The 19,121-nt window shown below is 38.3% G+C and overlaps 1 protein-coding gene across 1 annotated transcript in view; it reads right to left on the bottom strand.

Moving 5' to 3' along the window:
• LOC122808513 (multiple epidermal growth factor-like domains protein 10) overlaps positions 1-17,263 on the bottom strand; it is a 253,687-nt gene extending 236,424 nt beyond the window's left edge. The window contains exons 1-2 of the mRNA XM_044079468.1: positions 17,188-17,263; positions 14,567-14,692 (exon numbers count right to left, since the gene is read on the bottom strand). Of these exons, the coding sequence (XP_043935403.1) occupies positions 14,567-14,692; positions 17,188-17,263 (202 nt within the window). The remainder of the gene's footprint in view (positions 1-14,566; positions 14,693-17,187) is intronic.
• Positions 17,264-19,121: the final 1,858 nt, after the last annotated feature.

Below are 19,121 nucleotides of genomic sequence, written 5' to 3'. Positions count from 1 at the left end.
TTTCCCTTAATAGCACTTGTGTGATCATCTAGTAGTACTCCTCTTAGAACTTCCACCTTTTACCCCCATAGCCCTCTCTGGCCTCACTCCCTCAGATTCTGACAAAAATGGATGGACAATTTCCTACAGTTTCTCCTGTCAGTCTGCTTGGTATGCTTGATATGGGCATCCTGCGACAGTGTAGCAACTGCCTCATGTACATGGACAACCCTCTACTACTATCACCTAGGAACATAATTTGTGAGAAATGCAATTACATTAATAACCTACAGTCTATCCCCTTTTCCTCACAATCCAGTATATCTGGAGCTGAGAAGGTTGTCAGCACAAACGCCACACCTCAACCAACACCCGCACCTACTCAACACACACCCGCATACAAGGAGGTCCTCAACAAAAATATAACCAAACAAAGGAGATCTCCAAAGCAAAAATGCAAGTGAACTCCACTGCCAACCCCACTACACATAGTCCACACACCTGTCTCACAGCCACTTAGGCCTAAACATAAACCCAACATATTAGTCATAGGGGACTCCACTGTGAGACACACAGATGTGCCCCTCACCACGCTGCATAAGGAAAGTCACTGTTAGTTGTTTGTCAAGTGCCAGAATCTGCCATATCACCCATTCACCTATGCACTCGAGTCTCTTAAAGACAAGTACCGTTATGACTCTGTCATAGTCTATGTTGGCATGAATGACTTGAGACATACCTCCTTGAACTTTACGAAGAGAGACATGATCAAACTCTCTGAATATGTGCCCCAGGCATGCATGTTCCTAGCCTTAAGCAGCAATCTACTGTCATGCAGAATGATGCTTCAATACAATCAGAAAATGATTGACTTTAACAAGTGGTTTAGTTTCTGGTGTCATTCCAAGGGAATCCAGTACTTGACAGTCTAGGAACACATGATCCAACAGACCACAATGCTTTGCCAGAGATGGCCTGCATTTGTCTCCCTTGGGCTTCAGGCTTCTGGCCAATGTTCTTGCTTCCCCCATAGTGTCTTTTTTGGGCAATACCATGAGGTCAAAACTACCAACATGAAAATTTAATCAAAAACATATTAAAGGTCATGCTGTTAACCGCTAGGAGTCTAAACATGAGACTGCACTCAATGCAAGCATTCTTAACTCTGAAAGTTGCTGACATTTGTGCAGTTACAGAAACTTGGTCCAAAGCTGCGGAGAGCACCTCAGCAATACCAGGTTACTCATCCTAGCATACATTCAGATCCCAAACCGTGAGTACCAAAGCAAAAGGAGGTGGAGCTTTAATATATATTAATGACATACACACCTCCAGGCTGGTCAAAGATTATTATGCACAGCAGACATTCCAGGTGCAGTTAACTGTAGACAGGACCCTTATTCAAATCAAGATAGCTACAGGCCCTCAACTTTGACTCAAGATGCCCACTCCACCTATCTGGACCTCTTTGAATCTATCAAGATTCAACCCTTTACCCTGATCCTGGGTGACTTTAACTATCCAACCATAGACTGAAAGAACTACTCATGGCAAAATACAAATGCCCAGAGATTCCATGATTTCATCAATGCAAATGCCTTGGACCAGCTGGTTGACACCCCCACAAGAGGTGATAATATCCAGGACTTGATATTAACCAACATGAGTAACCACTGCAGCATCTCTGCAGTGTTATCCTCCCTGGTATGATTTGACCACAAAGCGGTCACTTTCGAAGTCACCATCTTCCCCGTCCCCTCCCCAGCTAGGGTCAAACAAAAAAACTTCTCCACAGCTGATTACAACCTCCTGAGGGAAGGTATAAACAGCTTCACAGCCACAACCCTCTACACAGGAACTGGTACCTATGTCCAAACATACACCAAAGTACTATACCAGGATTTATATAGCTGCATGGAATCAGGAATACCTGACAGGACAAAATCCTCCTCCTCAAGGAACAGTAAACCTGTCTGGCGGACATCTGCAATAAATAAACTCTATAATAAAAGGAAAAAAAGAATGACCAGGTGCCTAATTGGAAGCACTGGAAGCACTCTCCTTAACCTGAACAAGCAAATAAAAGCAGTAATGAAATCCTCCAAAGCAAATGAGTCCAAACTGGCCACATCTACAAAAGACAGTCATAAGGTCTTCTTCACATATGTCCGCAATCTCAAAGGAAGCACTCACATCTACTCAGAACTGGTGTTCAAGGACACAACACACACAAACACCACAGATATAGCCAACCTGCTGGCAGACAGGTTAATTGAAAACTTCACCCCTCTGTCCCCCATCAGTAAATCAGGACATCTCCAGCACCTGCCCCCCCCCTTATCTCTAGGGAGCAAGTCATCATTTTCCTCTCAAAGGCAAAAGATACAGCTTCCATGGGACGCGATAGCATCCCAGGCTCCATCCTACATAAACTCAGGCATGAATCTTCAGCACCATTAGGCACCCTATTCAACCAAATCCTGAGTACCGGCTTCGTCCCAGCCAAGTGGAAGACAGCCACTGTCATCCCTTTGGACAAAGGTGGAGTGCCCATCAATCCAGGAAATTACAGACCCATCATCCTGACTAGCCTGATCTCCAAGGCCATTGGACGGATTATCATGGACCTCATTAAACTCTCAACTAGGCATTGATCCATAGGTTACCAGATAGGTAACAAACTGGCTCACTGATAGAACCCACCCAGTCAAAAGTAGACCCGTGAGGAACGTTGTACCCCAGGGATCAGTCTTGGGGCCTCTGTTGTTTGGGATATACTTTGCTGAGGTGCAGGACACAGCCAGTGATCTATAGCAGATGAATGCAAGCTGGGCACTGTCATCAATTCCCCTAGTGATGTGGATACCCGCCAAAAGGGTCTCACCCAAACAAATGACTGGTACCAGAAACATGGCCTCAAACTGAATGACAAAAAATGCATCATCATCCCCTTTGGGGAGAGTGATGTCCCCACAAATTATCACATTAATAACAAGGTCCTAAGCATGCAATCAGTCGTGTGGGACTTGGGCACCCAGGTTGATAGCAAACTGACTTTTGACCACTGTATTGCCTCTGTTGTACGGAAAGCTTTCTACATGGCCTAGCTCATTAGTAACAGTATCTCATCCAGGCACAAGGAGGTCATAGTATCCCTATATTTTTCCCTTAGAAGACCCATTATTGAGTACAATGCCCCTTTTGGCATGCACCTCACAAAGCACATGCAGCAGCTGAAGAGACCACAGAGGTTCCTCACCAGGAGAATCCAGGGCCTCAAACATTTACCCAACACAGATAGGCTAAAAGCCCTTTCTATTGGCTGTAATATGGAAGAAGTTGTGGTTTCTAGTCTGATTATGAGGACTGGGGTTGGAGATGATAGGGCCAGGGTTGGGGTGGATATCTCCACTTAAGGCTAGTTTAGATATGCATGAGGTTATTAGTTTTTTCAGTTTTTGAATGTCACATGTGAGCAGAATTCCACAGCATAAGTGGAGAAAACACAGCAAACAAAGACTAAAAGTCCACATAGGTTCAGACAAATCTCAAATGTAAGCAGCAAAAAAAGAAACAAGGACCAAGACAGCTAAAAGCATAAATTTAATTGTAAAGCATAAAAGATAACCACTTTCGGAAAATTCCTTCATCAGATACATGCACAGGTTGGCCTGCAAGAATGCAGTCTCATACAGACTCCTCAGAGGTGTCCCCTGTCTGGCATACAAAGCAATCTCAGGCCCCGCCTTGATGGGACTGCTGCATATCCACAAGTCAAGCTCCACTCGAGTAACCCACACGCATGACCTGGTCTGTGACATCAATAAGACTTGTTGGAGGGACAGATTTGTGTCCCACAGACTCCCCCTTCTATGGAATAGAGTCCCTCACTACGTGAAGCAGAATACCTCATTAACCCTTTTTAAGAGTAATCTGGATAACTAGATGGGGAACAGAAAATACACCCCTGGGATTCCACCTGTGTCTTTACTAGACAGGGGTATCGGGTGCTGACTTGATGGAACATGGGCTAAATTCTTGGCTAGGCTTCTAAGGACCTTAGGGCCAATAGCCTAGTAACTTCCTATGATCCTAAGATATATGGCTTCCCTATCCACCTCCCTGCAGAGGACAATATGTGCCACCATCAGTGCCCTCTTCAGTGGTGTTCTCCATGATCATGGTAAGGTAAGTACAGTGGCTACATAAGCACTGCAGGGCACACAGTTCTCTCCTTTCAGTCTAAGGATACTTCACTCCACCACTCCACGTAGGCTCATAGGCAAGTACTAGGCTAGCTGTTCTACCCCCTTGGATCTGCTACAATGAAAGGAAGTATACCTTGAGATGTGAGATGCAGTTTGAATGTTTAAATCTTAAACAAGTACAGACTTCACTAATATGCAACTTCCCAAATGGAGTTTCCTCTGAAGTGCTTTGTCTCTATAATTTTGAACTCATTCTGAAAGGCTCATTGGTTCATAATCAAATACTACGCAAGCTGCCCTTGAGTGCCATTTTAAGCCTTGACAGTTTCTCTTTTTGGTGAATTAACCTATCCCATTTGGTGTTAGATTGGCTTTACTCCTCCTATGGTTAATAATTATATATTAACCCTAGTGAGAATAACTGAGATCATACCATAGCTAACTTCAGGGGATCCATGCATAGGGTAAACCATTCAGAAATTGTCTCTGTCCATTACAAGTAATTGGGGGGAGTCCTGGGTAAACCTTCTGTTTCCCATCCATAGAGTCAAGTTGTGCTTGAATATGAACATGAGTTTTGTTTTAGGTGGATGGAGAGTCTGCTCCAGAGCACTGGTATCCTTGGTGAGATAAACCTGTCTCTCCAAACCATTTGCTGATGGTGCAGAACAGGTTTAGATCCCTAGACCAAGTATTTCCAATGTCATTTGACTTGCTGATGTGCAGTAAATCCATGAGTAGTGGGTTGGAGGATGCCTTCTATGCTAGACACAAATCAACTCTTAGCAGTCTGTAAGATACCAAATGTAGTGACAGGGATTTGGGTCAGTCCATTTAGGATATATTGTTAAGGCTTTTTATTTACTAAGGTATTTCTATGTACATTCCAGTTACTGTACGTGTCTAGACAGATACATGCCAAAGGGGGCATTATACTCAATGGTTAACCTAATGAAGGCTTAATAAAGGGGGACAATGACATCCCTAGAACTAGACTCCATCCTTTTGTTTATAAGCTGTGCAACATAGAAGAACATTCTTACAACAACGGGCACATGTTGGTGAAAAGTTAGATCACTGTCCACATAAGTTCCCAAATCCTGAACTGAGTCAACTCTTAGATGTGCATTGTCAATGTGATAGTTCTCCACTGTAGACGACTTCCCAAAGGATGCAGAAATTGATTTTTTGGCATTTCATTTCAGTCAATAATTCTGGCACCAGTTATTTGGGACAAACCTTTCTACAGGACGACTAAGTCACTTGGAGATTCAATGACTGCTCCTAGCTTGCAGTCATCTGCAGACTTAGTCAGCCAGAGCATTTTGGCACTAGCTTTTATTTTAGAGAAGTAGATGCCAAACAGGAGAGGTCCCAGTACAAAACCATCTTTGGTAGTGATGAATGCCAACCTCCAGGGACAGGATACTGTGTCAATGAAGTTCTTAAAGGTCTCGATCCTGCAGTATTACAAAATCCTCATCACAGGTGGATCTGCAATCTTGCCACAAAAAGTCAGTCCAGTGGCTCCAGATCACAGTCATGTGGTGGCACTCCCTGCTAGCCAAGATAGTGAAATGTGAACTCCCTATAGGTCACTCAAAAGACATTGCATATGATGCAGAATCTCCCTTGCCAAAAGATCCCCAATTACACTTTGGTTGACATGACCATGACAGAGAATTTGATGTCATCCATGTAAAGTGAATCCTTTAGCACAAGTGCAAATGAAGATGACTGTGACCCACTGTGCTGTTCCTCCTGTTTGGTGTATGTGGAGATGCTGGATACACACTGTGACTGAACTAAGCACTGTCCAACACAGCCTATAACTAAGAATGCATGCATCATGTTTATTCTGTGTGACACTCTTCTGTCACTGGGCACTTGTCATAGGCACATAGTTCTTGAGTAGATTACATCTGCAGTAGACTAAGCTACATGGGTTAGAGCCTGTCAAGAATATAACAGGCTAGCTTTTAAAACACAACGGCACCTTCCACGTGCCCTAACCTATGACTGGTTCAAAGAGAAACATGTAAAGTAATTATTTAGAGTTACAAACCTTAAGGGCTTTAGTGCCTCACAGTAAGATAGGCTAGAGTCCTGTATGCTAAGTATGTGCTAAGAAAAAAGGAAAAGGGAGAGGTATCCACACTCAGGCAAAAAATATAATAAAATAAGGGGAATGGAGGGAGGGTGTTCCTACTGAAACAGTGATCTAGTCAAACATTTACACTTAAAATAAGTTTACTTTCTTACTATGGTAAGTTTACTTACACAAATGTACTACTTTCATCATAAGATATCTGTTGTGGTAACCTAAGCTATATGAGTAGAATACAAAAGCTTAGAAAGAAAGAAAGAGAGGGGGAAGAAGGACCAGAGTCCAGGAGCCCCTGGAATATAGTACTAGCAAAGCCTGCTCTAGAACTAGAGAAAGAGTCTAATTTGTAGTGCTTGGTGAAAGTATTCACAGGTGACCAAGTTGCTGCCTCTAGTATAATTCTAGAGTACACTTCTTTCCAAAAAGCCACAGAAGTAACCATATTTCTAGTAGTGTGGGCCTTGGCCCCACCTGGAAATGTCTTGTTATTTGGGGCGGGGGGGTAATAAAAAGCAATAGCAACGGACAACTGTTTAGAAATTGCCCTTTTTCTTACCTTTATAGGAAATAAACAGTTGCTTAGCCACCCTGAAGTATTTTTCTGTCCAAGTAGTATCGCAACTGCTTATGGACATCCAGAGTATGTAAAATTCTCTCTCACTTGTTTTTAGATTCTGGAAATAATACAGGGAGATTGACAGTTTGACTCAATGTAAGCTGTGAAACTACTTTAAGCATAAGTGACTTGTTTTCAAAGACACAGTGAGCTTGTGAAAAATTGGGTAGTGTTAACTCAGATACTCTTCTTGCAGATGTCACAGCAATTTGTAACACTGTTTTCCAAATTAAGAACCTCAAATCAGTCTGATGAGATGAACCAAATGGAAGACATGTCAATTTTTCAAGCAAAAAGTTAATAGCCCAAGGACCCACCACTTGTTTTCTAGGCAGATAGGTATGTAAAGCCCTTTCAAAAACTGCTTAACTTGAGGAAGGGTAGGAAGATGGGTTCTAAGGGCAGATAAGCAAAGATGGCTGAAAGATGAATCTTGATAGAAAAGTAGGAAAGGACAGAGAATAATAACTCACACAAACATTTTATAATGAGAGGAAACTGTGCCTTAACAGAGTCATGGTTCTTAGGATGGTATCAAGTAGAAATATTTTTGTACTTATACATACATGATTTCCAAGTAGTAGTTTTTATCACTTCCTTTGTACCTGCATTTCCAAGTAGTAGCTTTTATCCCTTCCTTTGCACCTGCATATCCTCAGAAAAAATGTACATAAAAGACATCAAAATCTCTCATCCAACAGCCAACCTGAAGGGTTTTCAGCTTGGGATATATCAAACAACCACTATCTTGTGTGAATAAATTCAGTTCATGGGGAAATGAGTGATAAATGCCCTTAGCAATTTTCAAAAGAAGGGAGAACCACTATTGTCTGGGCCAAAAGGAGTCACCACCATGACTGTCTTTGGGAGTCCTTCTAGATAACATAAGAAAGGATGGGACAGTATTATAGGAACACTCCCTTATATGAGAGTGAGAAAGCATCTGTCTTCCAGACTTGTTTGCAAGGAATCCTGGAGCAGAAATTCTTTAACTATCTATCTTGAAAGGATGCAAACAGATCTGTTTAAGGTGTTCCCCACAGTTACATCAATTCCTAGAAGATCCACAGATGTAGTTTTTATTCATGAGGATCTGTCCTGGTTCTGCTCAGCTTGCCTGCTATAAGGTTTTGCTCTGATGAATGCAGGAAGCCTGTACACTCAGAGTGAGCTGATTTGCTATCTTGCCGGCTATCACAGCACGTCTGCAAAATGGGTAAGATATGTATTCCCTGTTTGTTTATAAACCACATTGCTATGGTGTAGTCTGTGGTTTCTTGCAAAGGTCCAGGAGACCAGAGATTATTTAAGGCCTTTAGAGCATTTATTACTGCCATCATCTCTTTGACATTTATGTGCTTTTCACCTGTCCTGCTTGCTTCACAAACCTTGTATCTTCACTCATTATGATAATGCCCTCCCCCAACCAAAATCAGAGGCATCTGTTGAGACAGACCGAGAAGGAAGCAGAAGGGAGAAGGTGAGGCCTGGACTAAGAGATAATTTGGCAACCACCACAGTAATTTCTTTCCTACAAATCTCAGTGCAGGAATCTGAAAAGATAAAGGCTGCTGATGTTATCACCAAACAAACCTAGAAAAAATATTCTGTAGGGTGATTCCTGTAATCTCATCTGAAACCCTAAACTAAGGAGCTTTTGACATGTCAGAGAATCCTGCAAAAAGAAAAGAATCTGCAAATATAAGAAAGTTGACCAAATGTGGAAAGATGTCAATGCCTTGACGTCAGCAGAAAGCAATTACTGAAGCTAGGCAATTTGTAAACACCCTTGGTGCAGAACACAGACCTAAGAGTAAGACAGAGAATGGTTTACTATCAAAAACTTGCAACTGAAAAGTGCGAGTGTTCATATTTCTGACCTGAAATATCGGAATATGTCATGCACATAACTGAAAGAGATATTTAAGGAAAGTCAACATATCAACTTTACCGAAAATACCTACACTTCCAGTTTTGTGCTACAAACATTTGGCAGGGGGGCAAGCCCCCCTGCACCCACCCCCACTACGTATATATTACAAACTTTGAGATCGCACTACAGTGAGGGAAAGGGTACATTTCCCGATCCCCACTATAGTGTAAGCTGCACTCAGAAGACCAAATTCACAACAGCGATTGCTACTATGCATTCGTTGTTGTGAATTCAACATTTTTTTCTCACTAAAATGAAACCTTACAAACTGCCTTTCGCACATTTCGCATCACACAGATGACTGATGACATTTTGAAGGTAAACCCAGAGAACTGATAATGGAAGCCAGATGTAGAAAATCTTAAAAGTTTGAATTTTGTGCAAAATTGTATGCACTAATAATCATCTTTTAAGTCTAATGGATGGTGCAGTGGTGCAGCAGTAGTGTTGTCGTCTCACAGCAAGAGGTTCTCCAGTTCGATTCTCAGCTGGAGTGCCTTCTGTGTGGACTCTGCATGTCCCCCCTGTATTTGTGTGGGTTCCTCCCATGTTACAAAAACATCCATCTGGAGCGTTTCTTCCTGGGCCTCAGCTGAAAATTTGTTTAGTTCTAAGTTGGACTTTCCCAGTTAATAAATGTTGAATAAATAAATATATAAATACTGGTGTTAATAAAAGTTTTGGATATCCATTCAGCATGTCTCACAAATGCCAGTAGTTTGGGAAAGCAGCCCAGGTGTTCTGTGGACACAAGTCCTATTAGTACGTGATAATCCTTTATTATTAAGTTTATCTGGAGCTCCATCAGGTACAATAAGCAATATGGCTGCTGATATTGAATTACAACTTTTTAAATAGTTACAATGGCAGCATTTAAGTTTTTCAGCCTACCTGGAGATGAGTATTGTATCTAGAGGTCTCTGGTTTACAAAAATACCTGCATATGGCAACAGGCCAACAGGTATCCTGAACTACTGAAAAGATGGCAGAAATTGAATCTGAAATTAAGTTGTGACTACATGAAACTTATGAATGATTTCTTCTTTAAAAGTGAAACTGAGTTGTCTGTTGAAATTTATCAATTAGAAGATAAACTGGTGATGTCTGCTAATTTTTTAAATATTTCTCATGAATTTAACACCCTGTTTGAGAAACTACAGGTGTTTGAACAGAAATTGATAGCCACAAAAAAAAAAAAAAAAAAAAAAAAAAATACAGCGAGATCTTTAAGGAGTCTAGCATCTTTTACTGACCAAAGAACGTGCAACGTATGGCGTCAACCATTGTGTCTAGTCAAACTAGCAGGGTTATGCAAGCTACCAATATAGTAAGATGTAGTAAAGCTATGAAAGATCTTTATAGTTTTGAACCCGATGACACTATTCAATGACCTAGAATCACGATTGCTAACCATAATAGTAGAAATAATGAAGATATGTTCACATCAAGAGTTGTCGAAGAAAATTTTTTTAGCTTCACCTCATACCACACTACAGTTGCCAATACAAATTCAAGAAAAGAAGCATGCCCTCAAGGAAGAAGTCGGGGAAGTCGAGATTGTGCTTAGTAATAAGCAGCAAATCTGTAATAAACAGGTAAAGGCTGGAATTACTGTTGGCAATTTATCCAGTCATAAATTTATTGATGTTCAGCTGTCTATTTTTGAAAACAGACTAATGTTTGTTCCATCAACAGATGATAATTTAAGAGGCTCTCTTACTGAATTAAGACTATAAATAATTTACATTTAAAGTTGTTGTTTGAAATGGAAGAAAATACTTCTGCTATTAATGAATCATTTAAAATTACTGGTATGTTTATACCTGTTAGTTTGCTTGCAATTAATGCATTTTATATGATGTGTGAACAACAGACATATCATTTGTATCTTAAACAGCAAGGTGATAAATATTTTAATTTGGCTTTGCAGGAAACAAGGGCTTTGTTTAAGTTATGTGGTATGCAAGATATTATAAAACAAGCTGCTAAGAGAGGCTTGATTAAAAAAAAGGATCATGCTCAATACGTAGAAGTTATGAATGAAGTTCTATCGGATAGCAATACATTTAACAATGTCAATAAATTGGATCTATATTAATTCATTAAAACTGTAATTCTGCAAATACCTATTTATCGACCCCTATTCAGCGAACTATCCTTTTATCAAATACACAAATCTCCAAACGTTTTCCCTGGTAACTAGATTAGGAGGCCAACATACCGAGCGATACACACTGCAGTATAACAAACCAAACAAAGTGGGGAGGTATGACCCCACATCCATCTATTTATATATAACCACCTCCGAGATAACACTACAATGGGAAAAAGGGCAATTTTCCACATGTTGGCCAATAACTCAGTGCCCTGGGGAAAAAAGTTTGTTGGTCTTAATGTTTGGTAAAAGGAAAGACACTAAAAAGGGGTCGATGAATAGGTATTTGCAGAACTAGAGTTTCAATTAATTAATATAGACCACAAAAAATCATAGGTAAAAATATTATTTAAAAAATTAAAGTTTTTTTATATGATTTAATGATTGATAATGTTATTACTATTGAGATGTATAATTATATGCATATATCCACTCCTGTTGTTACTTTGATGTATGATCTACCTAAGTTATATAAAAATATGGCTACATCTTCTATGAGACCAATAGTATTAGGAAGTGAATGGATAACTGCAGCTATATCAAAATACTTGGAAAGTCAGTTAAAACCGTTTTTAGTTTATTGTAAAAGTTTTATAAAGGATACCATTGACTTCCTACCTTCTCTATATTGTTGGTCCCAAAATAATAAAATGTGATTAATTACTAGTTATTTCGGATATTAAATCATTATTTACTGTTATACCTAATGAATATGGCAGTCAGACAATTACAGATTATTATGTAAATTTAGTAACTTACTAGCAAGAAGAATAGATGCTATTTGTCTTGTGTTAGATAGTGTGGTGAACAACATTTTTTTATTTGATGATCAAAATTTTCAACAGAGATCAGGTGTAGCCATGGGGAGTTGTGTGGATAACACTTATGGCAATTTAGCTCTTTCTAACTGGGAAGATAAATTTATATTTAGTACTGAGTCATTGTTGACTGAATATATAGCTTTTTATAAGCAGTTTGTAGATGGCATTTTTTATTTGGATTGGTGATGATATACCTTTGAGAAACTTCATAGATATATTACAAGAATCCACAGAATTCCTGATTTGTTAACTGAAATATTCTAAAACTAATATTACTTTTTTAGATCTTACTATAATATTTAGTGAAGGGAAACTAGATACCACCATTTATATAAAAGAAGTTGAAATGAATAGATGTTTACATTCGCAAAGTATGCATCCTAGGCACACATATAGGTATTGTAAGAAATCAGTTATAAAGATGTAGTAAATTAAATATCCTGGATGATCATTTTTATAATGAGGCTAAAAGCATAATGAAAGATTTTTTAAGAAGAGGTTATAAATAATCAGTTGCTAAAAAATAATATGAATTTTGTATTATCAGAATATAATAGTATTGGTAAACCATTTTTTTCATAAGGATTTCATTCAGATTTTTTAAACAGGCATCCAAGTTCGACTAAATGTGATTATATTATGATGTCTAATAGATGAACTTCTCAGATTAGGAATATCATTAAAAATAACTGGTCAATACTGAAATCCTGCACAGAGTTAAAATTATTGGTACTCAAGCCAATTTTATATATGGAAAAAAGAAACAAATCTGAAATAAAGACTATGTTATAAAGATTTCATTTCTAGCCATCCAAAAGTATTAAACAGTAAGAACAGATCTAAACCATGTATAATTGTCAATATTCTGACTTTATAAATGTAGATACTAAATTTATACATCTGTTACCAATAAATAATTTATTTTAAGACGTCGGCAACATGCTATTTTGAAAACATAGTTTATCTTGCTAATTGTGTGAAATGTATTAATTTTTACATAGGTAAAAATACTTGTGAATTAAAAGAAAGAATATGCTCTCACTTATCTGATATATGCAGATGTGTTGACATCAATGCATTGTACAAGCACATTGAACTAATGGGGAAAGAACATATGTTCAAATTTAGGGTAATTCAAAACATCTATAGACATAAATGTGGAGGCTGATTTAGTATTGTTTACTGGATTAGCAGAGTATAAATTGATACATTTCTTTAGGGCTGATTGTACACTAGGTCTTAATGTGATAAACAGTGTCACACAAGTGTTGAAACTGAAGCAAAATATATTTTAAATTTACGGACTTTGTGATTTTAATGACTGTGTCATGTGACTTGATTAATGTATTTCTACTGGCTCTTAAATGCTAATTATGTTTTACTGGGGTACTGCACTGGGAAAGAGTGATTTATTTGAAAGCTTTGCATATTAAAACTGTTTTTATGTGACATTCGGAATTCATTGTTTTATTGGTATCTACTTGATTTTTTATTGGATTCCTTTTAGCTGCTTGGATTATTTTCTGTGTTTGAAGTCATTCAAGGTAAAGGATTTAAAACATTAAAGGCTTGAAACAACCTTTTAGCTAAATCCAGTAAGTCTTCCCTTTTCAAAATGAAAGACACATGAGAAGTCACATTCTTAACATTTTACTTTCTTTTCCTGGAATCTCCCTGAAAAAAGACAAACTCAAGGCAGGAGCACTTACCAGGGAATCAGGCACCTTAGCCCAGCCATTTGGTAAGACCTTGTCTGCTGCTTCCCTCAAGACCAACAAAAGTGGTTCTCCCTTACCTGGACAGGATAAGTCAACAGCTGCAGAGGACCTGTCTAACTCCTGGTCCTTGGTAGCTTCCTGAGGAATTGCACCAGAGGGACCAAACGACAAGGATGATTGGTTCAAGGAACTAGGTCTGGCCACAGCAGAGTCACCCATGGGTGGCTGGAGGTAATGAGGGAGCTAGCCTAACACATGAAAACTCCCTTGAAATTTTCTTCTTCTTGTATATAGGTGAAGGTAGATCTGCAGAGACCAATAACTGCTCCACAGCTAGCCAAAAAAAAAAGAGCCTGAAAGGTGAGTAATAGAGCCTGGGTGAGTCGGTAAACCTCCTAACAGAAAATTTTAGTGACAGTTCCCAAAACCACAATATCCTGCCCTTTAAGACAAGGTTTCTACACTCAAATGTGCAAATAAATACACATAAGACTTTTAACAGTTTTTTCATAGAAATATTCACCAATGAAAAAACGTTTACATAAAACGACAGTTCATAAAAGTGGCATTTCTTAGCACAAAATTTACATATTTAAATAAAAACAATTATATTAAAAAAAATAAAAAAAAAGAAGGATGATGAAGTGGAAGACTTTCCCATAAGGGATCTTATTTGCCCAGCCTTGAAGGATCAATAGTTGATCATCAGTTCCAAGTAGGAAATCCCTGAAGCTTTTGTCAATGTAACCACAGCTTTTTTGTAGCACTCCTCAAGCCCCATAGAGGTAAAGGCATGTGGAATGTGCCTTGAAGATTTGAAAACTGACTGGTGATCATATCATTGGCAGGATATAGTGTCTCAGATTATCTTTTGCCACAGAAGGAACTGAAGCCTTAGATTCTGGGACAGCTTTCTTACAGCAGGCTTTTGCTCAGTGCTGCTGCTAGACTACAATACATCTAAAAAAACAAATAATGATAAAAGTGATATGAAACAAAAGGAGTCCAGGCTGAACAGTGTAGACTCACCTTCCTTACACCAGTACCCTGCTGGACAAGGTGAACAGTCCTCAAGCTGGCGTGCACCTGACAGCCTCCGGATGGTATTAGCTGGGCATGCTTTTGGCATCTGACTGCCTTCTGGACAGTAAAAACCTAGAGAAATATAATTTATGAATTCTGTTACATATAAATCTCAAAATGCATATCTGCATTCAGTTTATGTCATGTCTTGTGACAGATTAAGGCAGCATTTTGAAAGTCTCTACCTTTATATCTTCCTGACACACTAAAATCAGCATGGAATGCAACAGCAATAAACAAATGACTGATGAAGGAAGTAAAGAATTTTAGATACTTAAAATATTTGAGTACTGTTAATAAGTGACTGCACATGCCATCATTTCCTTCATCGCAGCTTGAACAAAACGTATCATTCTGATTATATTCATAAAACAGCATGGAGCATTCTAAGAAGTAAACCAGCATGAGAATGGAGAAAAGAGATTTTGCCGATAGGGATGACTGTGGTCAGGGATGCAGATAATAGGCAAGAGGGCGCTGGAATTTATTGGAGAAAACTGGCAAAGGAACCAAGGCATAGAGAGGAAATAACTAGACAGGGAAAGGTAATAGAATGGAAAGAGGCCAAGAATTTATTGGGACTGCAGGTTAGAGACTGGCTTCCCTATCAAGGATTGATATCACAGTACAGGCAAAGAGAAAGAGCTAGGGGGCTCCAGAATGAAAGACCAGCACCGTTAGAGTTTTTAAAAGAATATAGAACAGATGCTGATCTTAAAAAATGAATATTTAGTAAGGCATATAAAATATTGCACGAGAATTATAAGAATCAATCAGAGGAGCTTAGAAAGGATTGGGAAGAGATTGGATAAGCAATTCACAAAGAGACAATGGGGGATATATGTATATCTCCCAAATATGCAACAAAGTCTAGAAGATTTAGGATCTTTGCCTGCAAGTATTTACATAGGTATTTTTATACCCCAAGTAGACTCCAAAGAATTTTTCCTCAGGTGGATAGCAAATGTTGGAAGTGTGACAAGCAAGAAAGTGGTGGCTGGGAACATATTTTTGGGAGTGTAGTGAGCTGGCAGACTTTAGGGATTCCCTGCAGAATGCTCTGTCGGAGATGCAGGCTGAGCAGATTGGATTGATTGGGGAGATGATTCTTCCGAGTTATGATACAAAATCGGAATTGCCTAGACACAGCAAAGCCTTGCTAAGTCTAATTATGGTGACTGCCAAAAAAGTAATTACTAGAAAATGGAAATCAAAGTCTAGACCAACTTTACTAGAAGTAGTGAATATAGTAACAGAGATAAAACAACTGGAATTGGGATCTTTACAAAAGGGAAGTAGCAAATTACATAGGAAAAAATGGGAATTGTGGGAACAACATATGCAGAGCAGGAACGAGGTTTAAGAAGCAGGATTTGAATGAGCCATATAATGCTTAACTGACAATGACTGGGTGGATTATAAGTGATGTATAACGTTTGCAACTACAGTTGTTTCAATAGTGTCTTTGACGTATATGGTTTGCAACTAAAGTGGTGTCCTTTTGTTTGTTTTTCATTTATCTAAATGTAAGATTGCCTATGTCATATGTGAAAATTTAATAAAGATTTTTGTTGAAAAAAAATATCTTTCTGCAGAATATTCTGTCACTGAAAGTTCATTTATACATATTATTTATGTATATATATATATATATATATATATATATATATATATATATATATATTTCTGTATTAATTACTGCAATGTATTAACACATATTGGTTCAACCGAGTAAATGCATCTTTACATTGCCAACCTGAAGAAGAAGAAGAAAGTTTAAAAGAAAAAAAAATCTATATCTGTATCTAATCTAGATCTATATAATAATATTAACAATATGTCTGTGTTTTCATCTTAACACATACAGATGACATAAAGGGATCAAATACATGATATCATGAATATCATAAACACTTAATAAGGATGAATGTTTTACTTCTTGGGAGGGGTAAGAGCCATGTATTAGATTTAAAGGGTTTATACTCCCTTATTCTATCTGATATTTATAAGGATGCCTTCTTTCTGTGGTGATACTAGCATATTTTAGGGCTATAAAAGAATATTTTAGTACAAAATACACTTCCAAAATCTGTGATTTCCTGTGATGTGTTAACACGCACACTGCAGATTTTCTCCAGAGAACCTCTCTGAAAATGGGACGTTTCAGTGGAACATTGCCAGTCAACTATGTTTAGCGAACAAGCTTGTAGGCTACTGCTCATTAAGGAGGTCAATGTTCTGGATCCCATGTTAGAACATATTAAACGTATATATAGGCATAAATTGATGAGTTGAATTTAAATGACGGGGGGGGTTATTACACTGGTGCAGGATTATTGAGATATGAAGTTCTCATGTTTAATGGTATGACATATTAGCTTTTATTAATGCTGAGTGCCCTTGTCATGCTCAGGCCACTAGAGTGAATTCAAAGAGTAAGGGGTCTTTAATTGTTCACTGTGCCAAGAACATGGCACCTCTAAAAACAAAGGAGACATTTCCTCAAGACTTTCACTATAAGGCAAACCTTGAAACCCCTTAAATGCCTTTGTGAAGAATCTTGGTACCTTCTCCAATTGCATTAGATGTCAGATCTAGGAGATTCTCTCTCTGATACTCTTTCTCTGGGAGGAATAAAGACATCTTGTTGAAGACTCAGTTAAGCAGGTAATCACTCTGACTCACCCTTTACTATACTAGCATTGCTCTGGTTTAGCTGTCAGGATGGACTGGAGGTTGGTGAAATTAGGAGAGTCATACAGAAATGGAGTTAGTAGGTAGGTGGATGCTAATGTCATCTGGCTGCTTTCAGTCAGTGTTTGGTTGTATATAGCAGACCTAACCTCTGATGTGTTTTTTGACTGCTTGTTGAATGTGGAGACTGACTGTCATGGTATAGTCTATTATAACACCTGGTAATTTAGTATTGTTGACCACCTCACATATTTCTGTTATTTGCACAGGCGATTTGAAGGGTGGCTTTACATTTGGCATGTCACTTAGGGGTGAAAAACAGAAATGTTTTTTTTTTTGGCGTTAGCATTAGCTCTGATTTTGCTAGTCAGTTTTATATGGCGAAGAATGTATCTTGTGTGAGTTGCTGGTGAAGAATGGGATTTTGTGCACAGCAGACAATTGTTGCATCACTGCGTATTGCACTAGTTTGGCTTATTTTGGGGCAGTGCGTAAATTATTCATAAATATATTAAACAGGAGTGGTCTGGGTATGAAGCCTTAGGGAATACCAGTGGAGATTGGTAAAACAGCTGAAATGCTAGATTCCCCTTTAACAGCTTGGGAATCTATCAAACATGTAGCTGAGGAACCAGGAGAGACGGGAGACTGACAGATCAAAGGAGGTTAGTTAATGGAACAGTTTATTATGAGAGAGAGTGTCAAAGACTTTTGATAGGTATAAGAAGAGGGCAGATACAATATTACCTGCACTTCAGCTATGATTAACACTGTTAGAGAAGTCTAATAATAGAGTAGTGGTACTATGCTTTAGTCTAAAGCCATGCTGAATCAAGGGGATGAGGGCACTGGTAAAAATAGTGTTGAGAATGGATGAACTTTTCTATGATTTTAATAGGAAAGTATGGCTATGGGTCTACAGTTGGAAAGATCATTGATATTTCCCCCTTTTTGCAGGGGTAAGATAATTTCTTCCATAAAGAGGGGATATAGACTGATAAATGGATTTGTTAATGAGTATTGAGAAGGGGGTAAGCAATGGCATCTGTTGTGAATTTCAGGTAGGTTATTTGTAAATAAGGTGTATTTTAAATAAGACAGCTTGGGATAGTGTTACTGGAGAAAGTGTTATGGTTGCCACTGACTTGGATGTTAAGCTGAGTTAAATAATGAAGTGATATTGTCTGTGTAAGGACAGGTCTGTTCTATTGTTCCTGGTGATAAATGTTTTTTGATGAAGAATCAAAAAGTAGCAGATTTCTTTGTGACTGTTTCCTAGGTTAAAATAGGGATTTATTTTATTGCTTTTAACTTTTATTTCAGCTTGATTGTGAAAGTTATGGAGATTTTTGTTGCATTTTGATTACTTGCCATGTTTTCCATGGATTATCCTTATCTTGTAATATTTTGGGGGGGGGTAATACAGATAGTCAGGGTGCAGTGTTTTTTTGACCCTCTCTCTGGGTATGCATGCCAGTTTGTTTATAACATTGAGGAAGTTAGTATTAAATAGGTGAGCAACATCATCTAAATAGTTTTGAGAGTGAGTACTTCAGTTTACAGAAATACGAATGGCTAAGAAAGTTTCTTTATTAAAGCTTGTTAGATTTCGTACTTCTTTAAAATGGTATTCGTTCAGTTATGGAGTTATGTATCTAAGGGCAAAGACTGGTGAATAATCACTAAAAGCATATGGTAAGGTGACTAAAGATCACATTTTTATAAGATTTGTTTGTTAGAAACTTGTCTAGTGTTGATTTTTTTCCTGTTTGACTAGCTGAGAGTATGAATGAGCTGTGAGTAACTG

Source organism: Protopterus annectens, chromosome 8.part0 (genome assembly GCF_019279795.1).
Source record: "Protopterus annectens isolate FY-2018-M chromosome 8.part0, PAN1.0, whole genome shotgun sequence".
Lineage (NCBI taxonomy): Eukaryota > Metazoa > Chordata > Ceratodontiformes > Protopteridae > Protopterus > Protopterus annectens.
The sequence above is the reverse complement of the archived record's forward strand: the minus strand, read 5'-3'. Positions and strand labels throughout refer to the sequence as shown.